The sequence below is a fragment of the Rhinopithecus bieti genome, unplaced genomic scaffold (assembly GCF_001698545.2).
Source record: "Rhinopithecus bieti isolate Rb0 unplaced genomic scaffold, ASM169854v2 scaffold_31127, whole genome shotgun sequence".
NCBI classification, from domain to species: Eukaryota; Metazoa; Chordata; class Mammalia; order Primates; family Cercopithecidae; genus Rhinopithecus; species Rhinopithecus bieti.
In genome coordinates this window covers 2507101-2529100 of record NW_016813970.1, presented here as the reverse complement: position 1 = coordinate 2529100, position 22000 = coordinate 2507101, and the positions used below count along the sequence as shown (strand labels likewise).

The window sequence follows — 22000 nt, the reverse complement described above, 5'->3', positions numbered from 1 at the left end:
TNNCGGCGACAGAGCGACACTCCGCCTCAAAAATAAATAAATAAATAAATAAACAAAATAAATAAATAAATAAATAAATAAATGGGAGTAATTCGGCTCCGCAGTCTTTGGAAACGCAAGTAGCTCACTTTCCCCATAAGCGAGTCTCAAGGGGCAGTTTGCTGGGTGCGATGGAGGAGTGAGGTTCCAAAGCTGCTCTTTCCCACCCGCTAGGAAGGGGGCGCCAGGCAGCCCCTGACCTCACTTGGAAGAGGAGAGAAAGAGAGTCGAGGACGCCCTGTCAAGATGCTACTCACCTAAACGCCAGGAACATCTCCCCGACTAAGGACAGGCCGACCCCCAGCAGGACCAGCGCCACGAGCTTCCCCATGGTCTCCGGTGCCCAGAGGCGACGCGCAGCGCCGAGAGCTCCCGGAGGCGCGGCAGGCGGTTCCTGCCTCGCCTACGGATTGGGGCCCATTCGGCCCCGCCCGCCCGCGCCTCCCACTCTGGTGAGCTGCCCAGGTGCGGCAGCAGGGCGCCGACGAGTCCCGCCCAGCCCCGCCGCCCGGGTTCAAGGCCAGCTTCACGTGCAAGAGTCCTTGTTTTTTGGGCGAAGGTCAAGGCTCAACGGAGAGGAAGCCAGGACCGAGTTGTGGAGGGAGTTTGCTCCTAAAACCCGCTAAATCCTACCTCAGTTCCTCAGACGGCCTGAGAGGGAAACCGGAGGCGCCGGGAAGGGGGAGCTCCAATTCAGGACTGGAACTCTGGACCTCTGCAAGGCAAGATGTGAGGTGACGCTGAATTGCTCCCAAGACACGGGAAGGGCGAAGGTAATCGAAGCGAAGAGCTTTAACTCATCTTCTCCAAGATTTGGGGCACGAGAACCTGTCTCCTGACCTTCGTGCCCTACCTCGGAGTGTGCTGCCCAGACGGACTTGTGAATATCTGTGTCTGCCCCCATAGTTAACCGGGAGAAGGAAACAGCAGGAGAAAAGAAGGAAAAGACACAGGAAACGGGAAGAGGAGCAGAGGCGATGAAGGGGAAGGTCGTTTCCTTGGCAGGGTAGGACCTCTTTCTTCTAGGTCTTGAGTTCCTGCCAGGCAAGAAATGCTCTTTCCCCTCTCCTGATGAAGACCAGGTTGGAGGGGGAGGAACTGAAGATGGGGAAGACAAGGAGCATTTCCGGCAAAGTAGCATCTTCAAGCATGATCTATTTTTATTTACGGACAGAAAGAAACATTAGTTCTGTTGGATTCCACTGAGTAAACTCTTTGTTGAGAGAGCAAGATTTGCCCATCCTGGGGGTATTAAAAAAAGAAAAGATGGTCCCTGACCTACGGGATACATGATTCTACTGTGAATACATAATTACAGGATGAATAATGAAGCCCACCACTTATGCAGTACTGACTGTGTGCTTTGCCTGTGCTGACACCTTTACCTATGTTAACACATTTAATTATCAACACAATCTCTGGGGTGTGGGTAGCCTTACCCCAATTTTACAGGTGAAACCTGCAGCACAGAGTGCTTATGTGGCTTGCTGTAGGTCACACAGCTGTCAAGCAGCAGACTCCAAAATCTGGGCCCTTTAACTGAGCTGCCTCTACCATGCTGCCTCTAGAAAAGCTATGGAAGAAGGGTTATATTAAAAGGACAGTGTAACGTCTTGAATTGTATAGATAAGAGTTCTAGTTAAGATGACTAATGTCAAAAGAGTGCAAGCAGAGGAGGAATCGAAGTTAGGAAGGCACACAGAGCTGAGGGGCCTGGGGTGTGGTGTAGACATGCATGCAGGGTTTGGGAGTCAGGCTGCCTGAGTTTGGATCCAGCTTAGATAAGGTACTCAGCTTTATTAAGCTACAGATTCCTCTTCTATAAAAGGGCGTCCACCTCACAGGTAGCTTAAAATTAAATGTGATAATGAGTGTCAAGTGCTCTGCACTGTGCTTGCTACGTTTTATGAAGTCAGGAAAGATTAACCACTAATTAATTCTGAACTTTGCTTGAGATTGTAGGCTCCTGTGGGAAGGACTCCATCCCATTGATGGCTGGGTTTTCCTGTGCCATTCATAGAACTTTGTGCTTAATAATGGCTCAATAGATATGATTAGATGAATGGATATAAAATATGGACTTGGGAGAAAGAAAATTAGAAGAATAAAATAAATGGAGTGGATAATGAAATAATAATAGTCACATTATTATTTCACTCAGCATTTGCATGCCTTGACACATTACTTCTTATTAACCTTACCTTCAAAGAAGTAAAGTGAATTGCTTGCTGCAAGTTTGATGGGACTAAAAAGAAGGAAAGTGAGGCCTAGAGAGGTAAAGTAATAATTCACTTAAGGTTACATAACTAAGAAGTGTCAGTGCCTCCATATGGACTCAGATCAGGTGACTCTAGAGCTCATGTTCCTTATCACTGTGTTTGCAGCATAGCATGAAGACAGGGGTAAAGAAAGAAGCAGATTCTTGGGCAATTGATTGAAGTTCTGTGTTAGCTATAAGTTGTTTAAAAACTCTTCACTTTAAGCAGAGGAGTCTGTGTGTGTATGTGTGTGTGTACATTAACTTTAAACCCTAGAGGTGGTTAGTTTTTATTTGAATACCATAATCAGTAATTCAAATCCCCAGCATGGTAAATTAGCATTAAAGAATTCCAAACTTTGGAGGCCACTGTATCAAGTGTCACCATCTAAATCTGCTCTTAGCAATAGGCCAAACTGACTTGGTCAAGAGGCCACAGGTACATCAGTATTGTAAAAGGGGTTTGTTGACTTTCAAAGAGCAGGACAGATAAATTCAAAAGGCCTCAATTCAAGATCGAATTCCATTTGTAGTTGGCTCTTTAATCTTTTGAAATCACCCATCACCACCTCTGGACCCTTCTTTCCTTACATGTATAGTGGGGCTTTCAAAGAGCTAATGTAGACCAAATTCAATGCTATACGTTTAAACAGTAACACAATACTGTATGTAGATCTAGGGAGTCCAACACCACTGATAATCAAAATGCCATTAAGGGGGATGCAGAATATACATGTGGTATAATCCTAAGGTATAAAATTAGGGGAATTACATATTATACACATATATGTGTGTGTGTATGTATATATATGTATATATATAAACAATCTAGACATAAACTGAAGAGTAGTTACTTTGAGAGCAGAAGACTGGGGTCATGGAGAGTGGGAAGGTCAGTGAGTATGGAAGGAGACTTTGCTTTTACTGTATGACCCTCTGTGATGTTTAAAATTTTCAAACTGTATATCTTGATCATGTTTACAATCGCTACATTTTTAATTTAAAAAGATTGTTTGTATCAGTGAATCTTGCCGAGAAAAAGAGGTGGTGATAGAGAAGAAGAGCAACAAATCAAAAGAGATTACGATTATATCGCAATAAAGCTGTTTTTTAAAAAGAGGATATGGATTTTAGAACATTAGGAAACATCATCCTAAGCCATAGAAACCACTGTTTAAAACCTGGGTACAACTACATGTCATTAATGTGTCTTGTGCTGCTCAGGAGAGAGAAAAGCTAGAGGACCAGAGATTTGTATTATTTTAAGAAGTGACTTCTATTAGTTAGAAAATTTATTATTTTAAATTTGTACTTATTTATTAAATATTTAGGTATCTGTGAATTTAAATAAAATTCTTAATTTCATTCTGAAGACGCACTTGATAATGAAGTCAGGTAGTGAAAGTCTGATACCTTGTTTGGTGACTTCCTGCAACCCACCATGGGGAAGGTGCCCCTAATCAGGACTTCAGGTGCAGCCTGTGGTGTGCTAGGAGTCATCTGAGCTGAGTGTATTTAGCAGGAGGAGCACCAGGGTACCAGCAGGCTCACATTTCACTATATAAGCACCAAGTGAATGAGGGGATCCTTGAGGGGCACACTTTGCCAGGAAGGTTCTTTCCAGATTTATCTTCCACTTTAAGTGTCTTCAGAGGATTTTTCATCAATATCTGGTAGCCCCTCAGTGACTCGACTTTGGAACACACCTCAAGGTAGATTCAGCATATTACATTACTTGATTGAACATGAACTTGTCAGATTGTATGACCAGGAGAAGGAGTTAATTAAGTGGACACAGGGTGGTGAGGTTCACAGAAAGAGGTCAGGGCATCGGCAAGTAGGGGAATTAGAACAGAAATAGTCCAGTACAGATAGAGCAGCGGTTCTCAAACTTCAGCAGGCCTAAGAATCACCTGGAGGGCTCCTTAAAAGAGAGATTGCTGAGTCCTAGACCCAGAGTATCAGATTTGTTAGATTTGGGGTGGGGCTTGAGAATTTGCATGTCTAACAAGTTTGCAGGTGATGCTGATGCTGCTGGCCCAGGGACCATGCTTTCAGAATCACTGAGCTTAAATGATTGGGAGGAAGATGGTGAGAATTGAATCTGGAGAGGAAGGGAGATTGTAGGCCGAGTTAAGAAACTTGAATTATATTCTAAGGGGCATTGGGAAGCCACTGGAAGTAACATGTTTTGGCAGGTGTTTTAGAAACATTGCTCCACAATGATGAGAGTGGATTATGGAGCAGGTGGAGCACTTACCTTTCCTGGAGGCTGGGAGATAATTGGAGGCCTTTCTGGGTGAGATATGTGAGGGTGACTGGAGAAGGTGAGGGGATTGTTTCTCAAAGTTCTTGTAATTGTATGGTTTTGAGAAATGTTTAGGTGGAGGGACTGGCAGTTGGTTGGATATGAGCAAAGGGGTGGTGAGGGAGAGGGAGAAATGAAGAAAGGTGTCTAGGCTTGGAGAACCTGTTAAAGAGGGCTGTTTTTATGGATATGGGGGCCAAGAAACAGAAGTAATATTAATAGAAAATCAGGGAGTTCATTTTTCAAAAACATTTAGAGACATGGCCTCATTCTGCCGCCCAGGCTTGAGTGCAGTGGTGTGATCATGGCTCACTGCAGCCTCTACTTCCCAGGCTCATGTGATCCTCCCACCTCAGCCTCTCATGTAGCTGGGACTACAGCAAGTGCCACCATATATCTTATATATAATGTTGTAGTAGTATTTTTTAAGTTTTTTTATTTTATTTTTTTATTTTATTTTATTTTTTTTTACATGGAGATGGGGGTCTTGCTATGTTGCCTGGGCTGGTCATGAACTCCTGGGTTCAAGTGACCCTCCTGCCTCAGTCTCCCAAAATGCTGGGATTACAAGTGTGATCCACTGTGGCCAGCTTCAGAGAGTCCATTCAAAGTTGTAGTTTCCATTTTATATTATAGGAGAAGTCTGGAGAGTTTTCTAAAGTGGAGTGACAAAAGTCATGTTTATCCTAATCATCATTTTCAGGCCTTGAATCAATTCATGTAATAAATGTATTTTTTACATTAGCCCTTTCTTAAGAAAGGTCTGAATAATGTCTTCTGCACTCAATACTACCTGTGATGGGAGAACCAGGTTCCATGATTTTAAAAGTTTGAAAATATCTGTATTGCTTTCTCTTCTAATGGAAAACATCCTTTCCTGGTGTTTTCAATCCCTATGAAGAATTGCATAATGGATGACTTAGTTATGAACTGGAAAAATAATTCCCTCCTTTACACATGAAGAACTCCTAGAAATTCATAGAACAAGGCCAACACCCTTGAAGGAAAAAAAAAAAAAAAAATTCACACACAAAAAATACAGATCTCCTTAAGTATCTCAAAGTGTACCTAAACTCATAAAAAGAGAATGAAAATTAAAATACACTAGAAGAAAAGTGCTGAAAAGCAGGCGCAGAAAGCTAAGAGAGAATGCTACTGGGATTCTCCCACCCAGCTCCTTCTCTCACACCCAGAAATCCTTCCCTGGAAAGCAGCGTGAGTAATGAAAACTACAAGTAGTCACAGAAAGGCAGAAGTGGCTGGTGTGGTGGTGGGTTACTTTTAAGCTGTTACTTTTTCATTGCTTTGCTGAGAAGAGTAGATACTCACTAGCCTAGGTTGGCTGTGACTCCAAGATAGGATTCAAACTGAGCAAATCAAAGTCCAGAGAAAATAATCAGCTTTATATGAGTTGCAATTAAGGATTAATCCATATGCAACATGAAAAAAATACTGTATTATAGCTTATATTTAATCTTTCTTACTGCTTGAATTAAGTATTCATGTTCACATTTCATTGTTATAAAAGAGCTGAGGTTTTGTAAAAAGTAAAAAACAATTATTGTCACTAAACAGAATCTTGGAGTAAAAATAATGAACACATACTCACACCTGTAAGACCTATATTCACCTCATGGTGTCATATCCCAATCACAGTTTCACTTGTTTTCAATTGTTCAGCTCAGTATAAGATCAGAGAGAGGGCACCATAAATAAGTGCACAATATACTAAGAGCTTGATAGAATTCCTCATGGTCCAGAGAAGTGAGAAATCAGAGATTCTTTTTTTTTTTTTTTATTTCTAAGATAAATAATACGTGTGCTTTTAAAATTTTTTTTGTTTTGTTTTGAGACAGAGTTTCGCTCTTGTTGCCCAGACTGGAGTGCAGTGGTGCTATCTTGGCTCACCGCAACCTACCTCTGCCTCCCAGGTTCAACGGATTCTCCTGCCTCAGCCTCCCGAGTAGCTGGGATTGCAGGCATGCACCACCACGCCCGGCTAATTTTTGTATTTTTAGTAGAGATGGGGTTTCTCCATGTTGGTCAGGCCAGTCTCGAACTCCTGACCTCAGGTGATCTGCCCACCTCAGCCTCCCAAAGTGCTGGGATTACAGGCGTGAGCCACCGTGGCTGGCCATACATGTGCTTATTAACTTACATATACTTTTGTCCAAATAAAAATTTTTAAATACTTGCATGCTTTATTCAAAATACATTGTGAGCACATGTCTATGCTAATATTCTGTAGTATCATTCGAAGTGGCTATATTTCTTAATAGAGGTGCCCTGATTTTGCTTTTAAAAATAAATATCCTCTGCAGAACACACTGTCAAGAGAATGAGAAGACAAGCAACAGACTGGGAGAAAATATTTGCAAAAGACATACCTAACAAAAGATTATTATTCAAAATATTCAAAGCACTCTTAAAACTTAATAAGAAAACAACAACAAAAAAGATTTTAAAATGGGCCAATGGTACAAACAGGCACCTTATCAGAGAAGACATACAGATAGCAAACAAGCATAATAATGTTCAACATTATATGTCATCAGGGAATTGCAAATCAAAATGAGATACCACTTCATAACAGTATAATCTAAAACACTGACAACACCAAATGCTGGCCAGGATGTGGAATAACAGGAACTCTCATTCACTGCTTGGTGCAAATGCAAAACACTGTAGTAACTTGGAATGGTTTGGCAGTTTCCTTCAAAATTAAACAACTTCTACCATATGATCCAGCAAATTGTACTCCCCAGTATTTTTTGAGGGGGTAGTGAAAGAGTACAGGTCTAGAGTTGTTACCTGGGTATACTGCATGATGCTGAGGTTTGGGATATGGATGGTCCTGTCACCCGTGATGAACATAGTACCCAATAGTTTTTCAGTCCATAGCCTCATTCTCCCTCCTGTCTAGTGGTCCCCAGTGTCTGTTTTTCCCATCTTTGTCTATGTGCATTCTATGTTTAGCTCCCACTTAAAAGTGAGGACATGCAATATTTGGTTTTATGTTCTTGCATTAATTTGCTTAGGATGACCTCCAGCTGCATCCATGTTGCTGCAAAGGACATGGTTTTATTCTAAAATTTGTAATAAATGCAATAGAAACCAACTTTGTTTTATGCCTACTGTATTCCAGTACTTTTTATAAATGTAGCTTTTTAGATAATCATTGATATAATCTCATAAAATCTAAAACATCTATTTCTTCATTTGGATCCCTAGGTCTGCAATATTTAATCTTGCTATATTCATCTGTGACTTAGCATTTTCCCATGGATAATGTAAACAAAAAAGAAAATTATTTTAGCATGAAATAAATCCAATACAATATGTAACAAACTATGTAAATATATAAATAACAACACAGGCCAAATTTAAGACTACTACTGAAATTTACATTTAAAAGCCATTAAATGATTCATCTAAAAGCAGAACTCAAACTGATATCTACAAAACATGAAGAAACTGTGTACATTAGGAAAAAGTGAGTAACAAAATACTAGTTCGTTCTATGGCAGTAGTATCATGTAGTGGTTAGTGGTACGGGCTCTGACATCAGAAATAGACTGAACATCTGTGAAATGTTAACAGTGATATAATATCAATACTTATGGCTGCAATTAGGATTAAATAAGATAACAAAGTAATACTTTCAGTGCATTGTTTGGCATATTGTAATTAACTGACAAATATTTTCATGATGATGATAGGGAAAAAGTATGAGAAATGAAGTACTTTGATAAATTACAATGGAAAGAAACACATGAAAGTCTCTCTCTAGCGCTTATGATGATTTTATAGGAGGTACAGTGAGCAGAAAAACTCTCCTTCTGTGAGCTGGGCATACAGCCCTGATCCTAGCATTGCTGCTGCTTAACCACGTGGTCACAGACAACTGACTTCATCTCTCCTGACTTTAGTTCACAGTTCTGTTCAATGAGGAGGTGGCATGACCTTCCTGTCCAAACCCTTATTTCCTCTTTGTATCTAAAGTGGACTCCCATTAAGGAAGACAGCTGATGGAAGCCTCCTTAGGAACTGGGAATTTCAGTTGCAATGTGTCATTGATTTTTGTTGTTGTTGTTATGTCAAATTAAGAGTCCATTCACTTTCAGCTTTCCACAACAGAAATTAATATGGCCATGCCTGACTATCCAAACTCCATAAGGAAGCAGCTGCTTTCCCATTTCTCCTAGGCATATGCCTTGAGAATTAAACACAGACAAAACTGGGATTTTTAGTCTTTAATATAACTCCAACTTTTTAATGGTAAACAAAGATGTAAGTACAAAACATCAGAATACGTTATTATCAGTAGTTCTACACAGCCACAGTGGTCACAGTGCCAAAATTGAGGTCACTCACATTTTAAGGAAATATAATTCACTCTATTTCAGTGGAATCCATGTTCTGGCAGTTGGAATACAAAGGTGAGGCTTATTTTGTGCAAAATGTATTCACTTTATTCGAAAGCAGCTTTCTTTTCTCTCCCTTGCTTGGCATTTTAAAGAACCTGTTCATTTTTCTTTTTTGTTAAAAGTGCTCTAAGAACTAAAAGGGCCATTCCTTACTGGAATAAAATTAACTACACATGCCATACATTTCTGGGTCAATGTTGCTGGTTAAATTCCCTCAGAATTAGCAATTCATAGAAAATTAATTGTTAAGTTATTGCACTTTCATGCCAAAAGTACAATTTAGAGTTCACAATACAAGGCTCTGTGGTATAAAGTGCCTATGAGCAACTTCCCATCATACACTGAGGCTACAGAACTTCCTTGGAGAACAGAACCATTGTTGGCATAAACTGTAGTCACCGTAGGCTTCTCAGATAGAATGTTCTGGATGCGGAGAACCTATTCAGGGGATACAAAGTATTAATATAAGACCACCGTACGTGCATGTCACTCAATCACCAATAAGCCCTGTTTTCCACAATGACACACTGATTAAGGGGACATGCTGTTGAAAATAGCAGTTACCAATTTTTTAATGTTTAAATTAAAGTACTTTCTCCAGTCTTCAAAGAAAGTACTTTCTTAAACCATCTAGTTACTCCATGCCAACACAGGATTTAGTGTTATTATAGCAATTCAGCTTTAATAGAAATACTTTCATACTAATATGCCTACTTTTTCACACTACTTCAACATGAACAACTATCACGTCATGTGGTGAGCTGACAATAAATCAGATATTTTAAAAATTGTCAGTATACCACCCAAGAAGGGCACATGTCTTTATAAAAATGCCTTTTGACTAGTTTCCACCATAATTTAATACATCAAAAGATTACCTTTCTTAAAGTATTTGAACAATGTAACATTGTCAATTATTGGCTTAAAGCAATTACAAAACCACGACGTAAGTTTATTATTGCTTTAAAATAACTGAACAAATCATCCCTGTGACAATTTATTGTATTATTAGTTCAAAAGGACTTGAATAATTAAGGTTGAAAACCAAAATATAAAAACCTCTGATGAGGGAGGATTGTTCGGGTCATACACGAAGAGCTTCTGGCCATTAGGATGACAGCCTACCCAAATGTCCCCCGAGGAAGGATCAATAGATAAATTATCCACCAGTGTATCCAGCTCAAGTACCTTCCAAATGAGAAATTGTCAATATCTAAATGACATGAGAAACTTGATTAAATAATTTAGAGGTAACCTTCCTGCCTCTATACATGTGAGGAAATTACACATCGCCCTGCTTCCACCCTCTAACACCAATATTGCTTAAAAGGAACTTATTAAAAACTGGTTTTGAGTTGCTTCTTCCCTGAAATTAAGAAAGTTAGGGTGATAATCAGTCTCTCTAAAATCTCTCTTAAAACTGAACTCCTTTTCCCTTAAAAGATGCACAATGATCGGTTAGCTCAAGGAACTCTATCAAAGCAAGATAGGAAATTCTTACCCTAAAATATGTGTTGTTGAGTAGGAAGAAAATAATAATGGTGTGGAACCCAATTTCTACCTTCATTTATTATTGAAAGAACTGACATTGTGCATAAATCTTCATTTGAGAATGCATCTATTAGAGTTTTCAATTGTGAAAATTCTTATTGGAATTCTTCCACTGCCATCAATACTTCACGGAATGGGCCCTAAATCTGACGCAAATATCACTCTCAACCTGCTGCTGCATGTAATCATGGTCAGTCCTTGTGATCCCTGGAAACAGGAGCTTTCTCTAGTTGTAGGGAGTATTTAAAAACCCAGAATAGCTACACTGGCATCCATATTTTGTTCTACATGTGGTACTCGTATAGAAAAACCATGTCATTGCAAAGCACAACAGATTACTGTCTATAGGTAAAAATAAATATTTTACCTTCAATTGAGTTAAATTCATATTAGGGTGTTTTTCCAAAACATGAATTTCATGAGCCAATATGTCAGCAACATAGATATACCTTTGCAGAAAGGACACACTGGTTAGAGCTCCATGCCAATATAAAGCTTCATTAATACAGTATGAAAGAATAAGTCTTAATAACCTGCCAAAAAGTTAATCAATCATGTGCCCCCAAGGAATGCTTGATAAAGGTCAATTTTATTTAAAAGTAAGCTTTCAGAATCAATTCAGTGGTGCTACAACAATCTGAAATTATTAAACTGTTTTCAAAAGCTTCTAAGGAAAATAATATAGAACATCATTTTGAATATGAAGTCCATATTTGCCACTGAAATGACAATAAAACAAACGCTTGGCTTCACAAGAAAAGCTTTTACATTCCACAATATAATTTGACACTTCTAAATATCATGTACATATAGAAATATATGGTAAAGAACATCTTGTTAAAATGGTGATTATTCCTTAATATTCAATAAAATATTTATTAATACATAGAGAATTTTAAGAGTAAGAGATAAGTATCAATTCAGAATAATCTGTCTACATCAAAGGTGAGTGAATTAATGGACTATTTTGAGGTAATTTTATTCACTGAATTAACTGTTTCATGGCACCTGTTCTATTGAGCAATTATCATCTGTAAAAAGCCATGAACTCAAGTGTTGTAGCAGATATAAACATGAAGAAGACACAGCCTCTCTCCTAGAAAGTTTATAGTATGTTGGAACAATCTCACTGGTTTGTACACATTAAACACCTAATAAGCATGAGAAATAGTTCAGGTCTAGAAATAGCTAATTTCTGAGGACACAGAAAGGCTCACCAAGGAAGGGGCATCTGCAGTGGCTATGTAAGGAGAGATGAGATTTGAGGAGATGAGGATGGAGGAGGCACTTTGCAGGCAGAAGCAAGCACAAGAGCAGAATCACAGGAGCAACAAGATGAAGGAATGTTTAAAACAATGAGTTATTTGTCTAAAGCATAGAAAGCATGGAAACAGTAAAAAGGGAGGTTGGAGCTGGCCTATTAAAGTTCAACCCTTTACTCTGCCTTGATGTGAAAAGCAATTGGATTCCACTGAAATCTTAGAATAATAAAGTGACAACAAATGGTCAGTTCTGTTCCACAATTCCTGAGCATTTGCTTTGTGCCTGGCACTGTGCTGGCATGAGGAGTCAAAGGTGAGGAAGACAGAGTTCCTCCTTTGGGGAGCCCTTCAAGGCTAATAGACATAGAAAGACAAAATTGGCAAGAGTGCAAAAAATCCAAGTAGACAGAAAACAAATTGGAAGAAAGTCTCATATGCTAGTCAGAGAAGATAAGAACCTAAATTAGGTAGGTCTCACTCAAAGGGAAAGGAGTTTGGGGATAGAGGAAGGAGGCACAGGTAGAACCAACAGGACCTGCCTACAGGCTGGATAGGAATGGTGAAAAAGTAGTAAAAGCTGAATCTCCCTTTTCATTATTGTTATTTTTTTGTTAGATTGGGTGACTGGAAAGTTTGACTCTCATAATGGAAATATAAGAGTGAAAAACAGACTTGGCTGCAGAGGTTGGATCAGGTCAGTTAGAGACAATTTAAATTAAATGATTCCACATTCTTTTTCTATAGTCAACAAGAAAGGAGGAGAAACTGGATCACAAAAATAAGGGCATTTAGTTGTCAAGGAGTGCCAAATTTATTTTATGTTGTATTTGTAGTAGTTTAAATTTTTCAGTGTGCTGAGGCAGTAGATAAGAAAGCTAATAAAGAATTTAATATCTTCTCTTATAGGTTGTGGTTGCGCATATAAAAATAATGAGATAATTTTGGAGGACAATTTGGCAATATCTATTAAAGTTAACATTTAAAAGAATCACGCTGTTTGAGCAAATCATTCTATTTCTCGGGGTCTGTTCTACAGAAAAGTAGCTCATAGAACCATTTAGCCAGTGCCTTCGGTGGGATTTGAATGCAGGCCTGTATGAGTCAAAAATCTGCAAGTTTAAACATTATGTTATAATACTCTCTTAGGGCTGGGTGCAGTGGCTTATGCCTGTAATCCCAGCACTTTGGGAGGCTGAGGTGGGCAGATCACCTGAGGTCGGAGGTTCGAGACTAGGAGACTAGCCTGACCAACATGGAGAAACCCCATCTCTACTAAAAATACAAAATTATCCAGGCATGGTGGTGCATGCCTGTAATCCCAGCTACTCAGGAGGCTGAGGCAGGAGGATCGCTTGAACCCAGGAGGTGGAGGTTGCGGTGAGCCGAGATCACGCCATTGCACTCTAGCCTGGGCGATGGAGTGAGACTCCATCTCTAAAAAAAGAAAACCCTCTCTTAGGGACTTTTTCTTTAAAAAAAAAAAAATACCTGTTTAAACTTCCATGGTACATAAGAAGTATAAAATTTTTTTATGTAGAACTCCCCACCCCCATACACATACCCATCAATAGAGAATTGGTTAAATTAGTTTAAGATCATCCTTATAATGGAATAATATATAGCCAATAAAAGTAATAACACATTTATTTGAAAGGAAATGCCTGATACTTCAATATGTATGCATTAGTATGATCACACTTTAAAATGTATATTTATAAAATTAAATTTGACAATGTATTCCAAACTTTATATATTATATGTAAGTATACATATATTATTGTATTATATAGTATACTTACATATATGGTATTAAATTTGCATATAAATAATGTGACTAAGTATATATTATATGTAAATATATATATAACATATACATAATTACATATATAGTGTATCTACATATTATATGTATAATATACCATAAATGTCAAGAAAACTATTTTCACATTGACAAAGAAAGCAAGGTAAAGAATTTGGCCAGCACCACAACTGAAGAAAAATGAGGATATTCTATAAGGGGCCATACTTATTATCAGGTGAAATATTGATTCCATTTGCTGAATCAAATCCTTCTGCTACCACTTTAACTTCATTGGGACTGTAGTAAACAACATTTGCCCAGTGTAAGTTCAAGTATGTTTCTAAATATTTTAAGAAAGGATCAGAGAAGTAGTGGTCATTTGTGGCATAGAAATGTGCCGGTCCAACAGCTGTGATGTCATTCACACTGAAAAAGAAAAATAGCATGTGAGAGGAAATAAAAGGCCTGTTAGTCTCCATATTAAATATTAAGTACTCATATGATTTACACAACATGTGCTTTAAATTTTTGGTAAGAGGAAAAGATGAGCTGAAATCACATGAATATATTCATATACAATATACTATAATATTGTCGCCAGAGAACAATTTTGTATGGTACCAGGTAATCTGAACACAGGTCATTTAGCAATTATGGCAGGATTACTATAAAAGAAGAGGGCACTTAGTGCCATTAAGGCATGTTTTTTGACAGCAAGAAATGTAGAGTTTACCAATTACACGTAAGGACAGAGATGTCCACAGTACAGAGCTGGAGACAGCCTGATCGGTTGGTGAGCTGGTTAGGCAGTCAGTAACATTTACCTAGCTTCCATTCACTTAGTTCCTGGATTTTTCTAATTTCCTTTGCTTAGTTATTAGTCAAACTAAGGTTGACTGTTCAATTTCTACCTGCCTCACAAAGCTGACATGCCAAGAATGAATAGGCACTCAATAAACACCTGCAGAGAGATGGATGATGAAATTGCCATAGTACAATGCTTCAGGTGAGAGATTTATATGCTAAAACAATTTCATTTTAAGACCAGTTAGGCGAGGGTTTTATTAAATTTAAATTCCAATTACTCTATGCAAAATTTCTGAAAGAGCTGCTTTATTCTTTGCTAAATGAAAATACAGAGCTATGGGGAAAGTAAGTCTCCTTTTTCTGAAAGAGCACCATAATGCTTGGATGGTATTTATGCTCCTATTTTTTTTTATCAAGTGCATTTTGGGAAGGAATGATTGGAAGTTATATGCTTATGCCCTAGATAGGCATAGATAGGCCCTAGATAGGCCTATCGAGTTTAAAGTAAAAGAAGCCGTAGGCTAATACACACTGAACTGGGAGTACGGGTACACATGATTCTCTTTTAGCCACATTTTCAACCAGCTTTATGTTCTTGAAGTGTAATGACCCACTCTCAACTTGAGTGGCTCTAATTCTATGGGATTACTAGCATGCAACCACCACTAACCCTATGAAAGCAATTGGTATAAAGTCCCATGCAAAGCATACAAACCCAATAAAAAAGAGGCCACTCTTCCTTGGCAAGACACTCATCTGCTTGATAAGTCATCTAAGATGGAGGGTGACAGCAGGAAAAAATGTTAGGGTTTGCCTTCTACCCTCAAGATGGGCCTAAAGAGTATCACCCTGTAGTCAGGCACTTCATCATTTCTCAAAGGAGTCCACATAGAACAGTGAATAGTATAATGAGTGACATCAACTTTCATATGCCGTGCTCGCCCTGGTTTATAAGGAAACTATATACACACACATATATAAATAAAGAAATATAAGCTCTTTAGCTCTTACATATTAGCTAATATATACACTGGCACTTATAAAAGATGACAGGACAACCCACCATGGGGACTGTTTGAAAATGCTGGGGATAAATTAGAGAAGGAACAAAATGAGAAAGTACCTCGGAAGAAGCTCATGTTTGACTGTTTTCAGATGCAACAGAGAATTTTCTGCTTCTTCAAATTTAAAAATTTCCACTGTATTCTTGAATTCTGGGTGGTTTACAACAAAGAGATAAACTGTGTCATCTAAAGAATTGAAAGAACAGAGTTAATTTACAAGACATAACCACGGGACCTCTGGGCAGACACTGACATTTAAATACCACAGGCAAGGAAAGGTTGAATGTATAAGCTGTTGGACGACCTAACAGATCATTCTCTGTCTTTCCTATTGCTGTTTGTCTGGTGTTATTTCTGATCATTGGTTCCCTGACCTTTAAGAAAGTGTTTCCTACTCCATATACAGAATTCATGCATAATCTGTTTCTAGTTTAATTCAAAAATGCAGTTCTTTTTTAAATGCAATGATCATAGATATATGAAAAGATGATGACATATAAACATTCTTTCAGATGTTACCTGTTAGAAATTTCAAAAGGTAGCATAACTTACTGCCAGCTGAAGAGGCAAATGAACAACTTCTTTGCAATGAAGAATACAGAAATCATTCATGGGTTAATTGTTCTTCTCTTCCTATAAATATGATTCGAATCTATTTTTCATAGTCATTTGTGAACTATCACACATTACTGAACATTGGTAGCTCACTGGCTCTTACCGTTGTCTATGAAAGTGCTGATGCCATGTGGATTGAATGAGGCCAAATCAAACCCACGGCTGATTCTTAATTCCCGTGCCCTTGGTTTTTCTTCTTTTAGATCCATCATTAGTATTCCTCCAGGCTTATCTGGTGCAAAGCTGTGGAGTCCTGGGAATTTTAGACCCTTTCCAAAACAGTGAAAAATATTAAATACAAAAGCTTAAGTAATTTTATGGACTAACATGGGAACTGTACATGAAGGATAAACAGAGATTGTGGTTAAAGTAGTGGCATAAAGCCACAAAAACTCAAAAAACAGAGAAAAGATAAGGGGAGGTGGAACACTGAAAGCCTGAAAATAACTGATTTTGTTTAGTTGATACAGAAAATCAGGGATTTATTCTCTTCATAGGGTAATCAGAAGGTTGGTGGACTAGGTGATTCCAGGGAGAGCTGAGGGTGGAGAAAAGTGATATCTACATACTGACTGTGGAAAGTTTGTTCACTGCTAGATTCCAGTGCCTGGAACAGTGCCTGGCATACAGCCCATCCTTCTCCCACTCATTCAAAATGTCACCTTTATCGTGTGCTGGATCTCTGACATTTACATATTGGTCTGTTTAGGGACTCTCTGTTTTGTTCTTTTAATGTCTCATGTCTATTCCTGTGCCAATATAACACTTTTTAAATTACTACAGCTTTAGGTCAGGCCTGGTGGCTCATGCCTATAATCCTAGCACTTTGGGAGGCTGATGTGGGAGGACTGCTTGAGGCCAGGAGTTAGAGATCAGCCTGGGCAACATAGCAAGACCCTGTCTCTAAANGTCTGTTTAGGGACTCTCTGTTTTGTTCTTTTAATGTCTCATGTCTATTCCTGTGCCAATATAACACTTTTTAAATTACTACAGCTTTAGGTCAGGCCTGGTGGCTCATGCCTATAATCCTAGCACTTTGGGAGGCTGATGTGGGAGGACTGCTTGAGGCCAGGAGTTAGAGATCAGCCTGGGCAACATAGCAAGACCCTGTCTCTAAAAAAAAAAAAAAAAAAAAAAAAATTAGCTGAGTGTTGTGGTGAGCACTTGTAATCCTAGCTACTCAGGAGGCTAAGGTAGAAGGACCTCTTGAGCACTGCATTTTAGGAGTTCAGGCTGCAGTGAGCTATGATTGCACTACTGCACACCAGCCTGGGCAACTGAGCCAGTCCCTACTGTCTCTAATGACAGTTTTGTCTTTTTTCTTTTCTATCTCACATTTCTTTTTCTTGTTTTACTGAATTAGTAAGAACTCTAGTAGATTACTGATGGTTATGGTATTGTTGGGTATTTTCTTCCTGTTCTGAACATTAATGCAAATGCAGCTAATGCTTCACCATCAAGAATGATGTTTGCTGTAGTTTTGTGGGAATTTTCCTTCTCTTTCTAGTTTGCTTGGAACTTTAGGAATGAGTATTGAATTTTATTAAATGCTTTTTTGGTATTCACTGAGATGATCTAGGTCTTTTCTCTTTTAAATCAGTCAATAAATTACCTATCAGTCTATCTAAAATGGTGATTCATCATTACATTCGTAAGGTAAAGCCTTCTTGGTGATGTTAAATTTTATGTGAAGACACTACCTTATTCAGTTTACTAATACGATGCAGTCATATTTATACAAAATTAGGGGCACAATAAAAAAGTCTCACTTTCTGTATAAAATTGGACATAAGAGGAAATCTCTCCAATTAAAAAAGATGATCTACAATTGTATACTTTCATGGAGGGCAGGCCTGGTAAGTAGAACAAACTGGAATTATGCTATTGTTACATGGCAGTGCCACTTCAGTTCTTGATAATCTCTATTCTTTATGAATGTCCCCAAAACAAGAGCATGATTTACATGCAAAGGAAGCACTATCAGATGGTGATAACTAGTCATGGTTATGTTAGCAGTCCTTATTAAGTATTTTTTCTCTTTTAAAATTTATTTTTAATTGTGATAAAATACATATTCATCACTTTCATCATTTTTAAGTGTACAGTTCAGTGGTGTTAAGTACACTCACATTGTTTACATTTTTTATATTTTATTCTATGTCATCCAATTCTTCATGAAGTATGACATTAGTTTGAGGTGACCCTCAACCCATAACTGTAAAATATGTTGGGTTAGATGAGCTAAAATGCTAGGAAGAAGAAGGAACAACCTCCACAATGTAGGACCTCTTCACTTAGAAGACAGTACACTCCGGGTTTTATTTAGAGACAATGCCAAGTAAATGAAAAACAGCAGCAAACTGGGAATATTTCTAAATTTTTTAAAAAGTGAAATAACCAAAGGAGGATAACAGAAAAAAAGCAGAAAAATTCTACTGAAGTGGCTATAAGATCTTTGTAACTATAATATGTCCCCAAGCTAAAATGACTGTAGATTTATGCGCTTGGAGACCTCATCCCTCCTACTTCAGATTTATTACTATGGGGGCTAGAGAGAAATCTTGAAATAGGTGAATTCTAGATTATAAAACTCTCCAAGAACACATCCTTGCAAAACAACAACAAAAAACACAAATAAACTAACAAATTAAAAAATCAATGCAACTGCCTTCTACTTTATTCAGAATTTTTGCATCTTTACCTATGAATATTTGGGACCAGTGGTCCCAGTGTTTTTTCCTAAGCCTATATACACATGTGCAAGCATGTGCTCCTAAACAAACCCAGAGTCTTACTATAAATATCACTTTATTCATTCTGTGTGGGCAATTAAATAAAACCTTCCTTTTAAAACCTTATTTTTAAAATTAAATATATATATATAGGTATTTCTGCTAAAGCCCATAGTATTTCTTTATTCCCTCAGTGGTAATAACCAGCTGCTCACAGTCTTTCATATAAAACCATCAGGAACCTGAAGAGTGTTCTAATTCTCATTCTACTCCAAGCTGAGTTCTCTCACCTTTCTCATAAGTCTAACAACTATTTTATTAGTGTGGTGACTCCCTTCTAAGTATCTCCCAGTTTTCACATCCCTCTTGAGTCTCAGAGCCTGAAAATAATAGATGTTGAGAGGAAGCAGAATAATTACAGTCAGGCTTCAGAGTTGGTTACTTCTTCCTCCAGAAAACTGGACCTGTGAAGATGCCAAGAACTCCTATGTCTGCCCAAGTCGGGGAGGTAGGTGGTCAGAACCTCCTCATCTGTCCCCTTATCTGGATTCCCAGTTAGAATGGATATTGTTACAAGCTAGTTTCAACAATATTCACAGCAATATTCACAAGCCAATTGTTTTAAAGTCTTTCTATTGTATACCCAGAAAGGATATTGTTTTCAGCTTATAAGAATCAAGGCAAAGTGAAGGGTATAAATAAACTCAGTGACTTTCCACTTATGATTGACTATTCAGGGGAAAAAAGAAAGAAAGCAAAACAGCAAGGTTGGTATAATATTTGAAAATAAATAATAATGGCAAGAATATTTGCTTCAAGTTGAATATGTAATAGAAAGATGAGTAGATGCTGTATTTAAAATAGTATAATGTTAGTATTGAGTATCCACAGTAAGACCTCAAATATCCCTTTTAATAATGCACATATAAAACACAGATTGCGCTGGGCATGGTGGCTCACTCCTGTAATGCCAGCACTTTGGGAGGCTGAGGCGGGTGGATCACCTGAGGTCAGGTGTTGGAGACCAGCCTGGCCAACATGGCAAAACCCCATCTCTACTAAAATACAAAATTAGCCAGGCATGGTGGCAGGTGCCTGTAATCCCAGCTACTCGGGAGGCTAAGGCAAGAGAATTGCTTGAACCCGGGAGGCAGAGGTTGCATTGAGCTGAGATCGTGCCACTGCACTCCAGCCTGGGCGATCCGAACAAGACTGTCTCAGAAAATAAAAAAATTTTAAAAGGAAAACAAAACAAAACACAGATTGCATTGGAATATTTTAGTGCAATGAAGTGGGGAAATAAAGAACACTATCTCAACGGGTAAAGAGTCTTCATCTCTACATTTAGAAAAGCTGGAGGAAGTTTTCCAAGATCCTGTTTGACCTCTCTTTTATTCAGAATGTATCTTGGAAAATGAATTTTAAAAGCAAGTTACTGTACTGCAGCCCTCATCAAATACCCTTGTATCTCCTCTGCTGAATTTGGGGAAGGAAGAAGACACTCACCACACTAAAGAAAGCCAGACCATTGGGAAGTATGTCAATATCTTCAGAGCCAGCTTCTGTAAGTTTAAGGAACAGATAAATGTCATGTTCAAGTTCTGTTATTTGTTACATAGAGCATAACTGGGACTTTGTTTACTTTATCAGAGTGACTGTATCTTTAGGGATGGTTCTGATGTTTTTTCCAAGGAATGATTCTTTTAATAAATGTCAGTTTAAACCCCTTCCTGAAGTGAACTTCTGACTTTAAATGTTAGATATTTTATGTTTACTCAAATCAAAGTCAAGTTATCATCACATTTCCAGCTATAATACAGAAAAGTTGACATCTGTACACTCTTATGATAAACATCCAGATGTCCGTATAAAAGTAATTGACATCAGGGGAATATTACTTTCTGAAGGAAGGGCTCATAGGCATTTAACCATGCAAATATCCTTGTCCTCTTCTTTGCTCATTCAATCTGAAGCAAACAGACATCTTTCTCATTAACAGAGGTAAAACACCTGGGATTATATATTCCTTCTTTTAAAACAGTGCCAACTTGTTCTCATAAGCAAAGAAAGCTTTTCTATTTAATCTTTAAATTTAGGCTTTACAGAAAAAACTAGCAGAAGAAAATTAATGAAAATACCATGCACCTAAGCCAGTTGAAGCTTCTCACTACTGTCTCTAAGGCAGGCTACAATTACTATTGATTGTTTATTGATTGTCTGCAGTACACTCCACACAGCACAGCAAATAATTAGACATTAAGACTTTCTCATCAGTCTCACTGTATAAATTCTACAGACAGATAATAGACCCAAACACAAGAAAAGAAGAATAAAATGGCCTAGATTAAGCCAAACCATGATACATTCTTTGAGTCTACAAAATCCAATCGTCCTCTTTCAGACTTCTCCATAGGATTTCTTCAAGATTATTTCTAGGTTGTCAAAACCAAACAGCATCTATCTATCCAGCCATTTTGGTCTTGCTTCATGAGTTTGCATTTAGCCAGTTGCCTCCAGTGTTGCTTGCTCCATCGTAGTGCAGAAAAGCAAAACAAAATAAAATGCCAAGAACTTCACATTGTAAAGATGACCCATCTGCCTGCTCCTCACAAAGAAGATACATAGAAATAAGCTTAAGTATGGCATAGTGGAGGGGTTCTCAATCTGGGGTCTGTGGATCCCTTTTGGGCTTCAAAGCATCTGTGAACCCTCTGAAATTCTATGCAATGCAAAATGTCTCATGTATGCACACATGAGAATGTTTCTGTTAAAAGGGTCCCTGATTTTCATCAGATTCAAAAGAGAGCCTGTGATTCCCCAGAAAGGTTCAGAACGACTAGACTCTAGTTCCACAGTGGTTGTCCACTGATAATAAGAATCAGGGGAACACCACACTACATACACATGTATACACAGCACATACACATGTACACACACACACGCACACACACACACGCACACACACAGAGAATTCTAGTCCAGGTTTTGCTTTTCAGTCCTATTTAGTAGAAGCTCAATTAATTAAAATTTGTTTTCCTGAAAATTATTTTAAAAAATTTAATTTCCATGTATACAATGCTTACACACATGGAAAAGAAAGGATATATAGAAAAAATTAACAATGCTTCTTTGGGTGA

At 38.1% G+C, this 22000-nt stretch overlaps 2 protein-coding genes across 5 annotated transcripts in view; both read right to left on the bottom strand.

Moving 5' to 3' along the window:
• PON3 (paraoxonase 3) overlaps nt 1–454 on the bottom strand; it is a 30935-nt gene extending 30481 nt beyond the window's left edge. Inside the window, exon 1 of the mRNA XM_017849309.1 lies at nt 297–454. Within this exon, the coding sequence (XP_017704798.1) occupies nt 297–370 (74 nt within the window). The 5' untranslated portion in view covers nt 371–454. The remainder of the gene's footprint in view (nt 1–296) is intronic.
• Nucleotides 455–8842: 8388 nt separating this feature from the next.
• The window catches only part of PON2 (paraoxonase 2), a 34001-nt gene continuing 20843 nt past the window's right edge, over nt 8843–22000 (bottom strand). Inside the window, exons 3-9 of one of the 4 annotated variants that reach the window (XM_017849307.1) lie at nt 20370–20425; nt 16235–16400; nt 15576–15666; nt 13871–14071; nt 10950–11031; nt 10091–10219; nt 8843–9469 (exon numbers count right to left, since the gene is read on the bottom strand). In XM_017849307.1, the coding sequence (XP_017704796.1) occupies nt 9311–9469; nt 10091–10219; nt 10950–11031; nt 13871–14071; nt 15576–15666; nt 16235–16400; nt 20370–20425 (884 nt within the window). In that variant the 3' untranslated portion in view covers nt 8843–9310. Of the gene's footprint in view, nt 9470–10090; nt 10220–10949; nt 11032–13870; nt 14072–15575; nt 15703–16234; nt 16401–20369; nt 20426–22000 lie in introns of all 4 variants that reach the window. The other 3 variants (XM_017849306.1, XM_017849305.1, XM_017849308.1) reach the window with 3 other exon arrangements.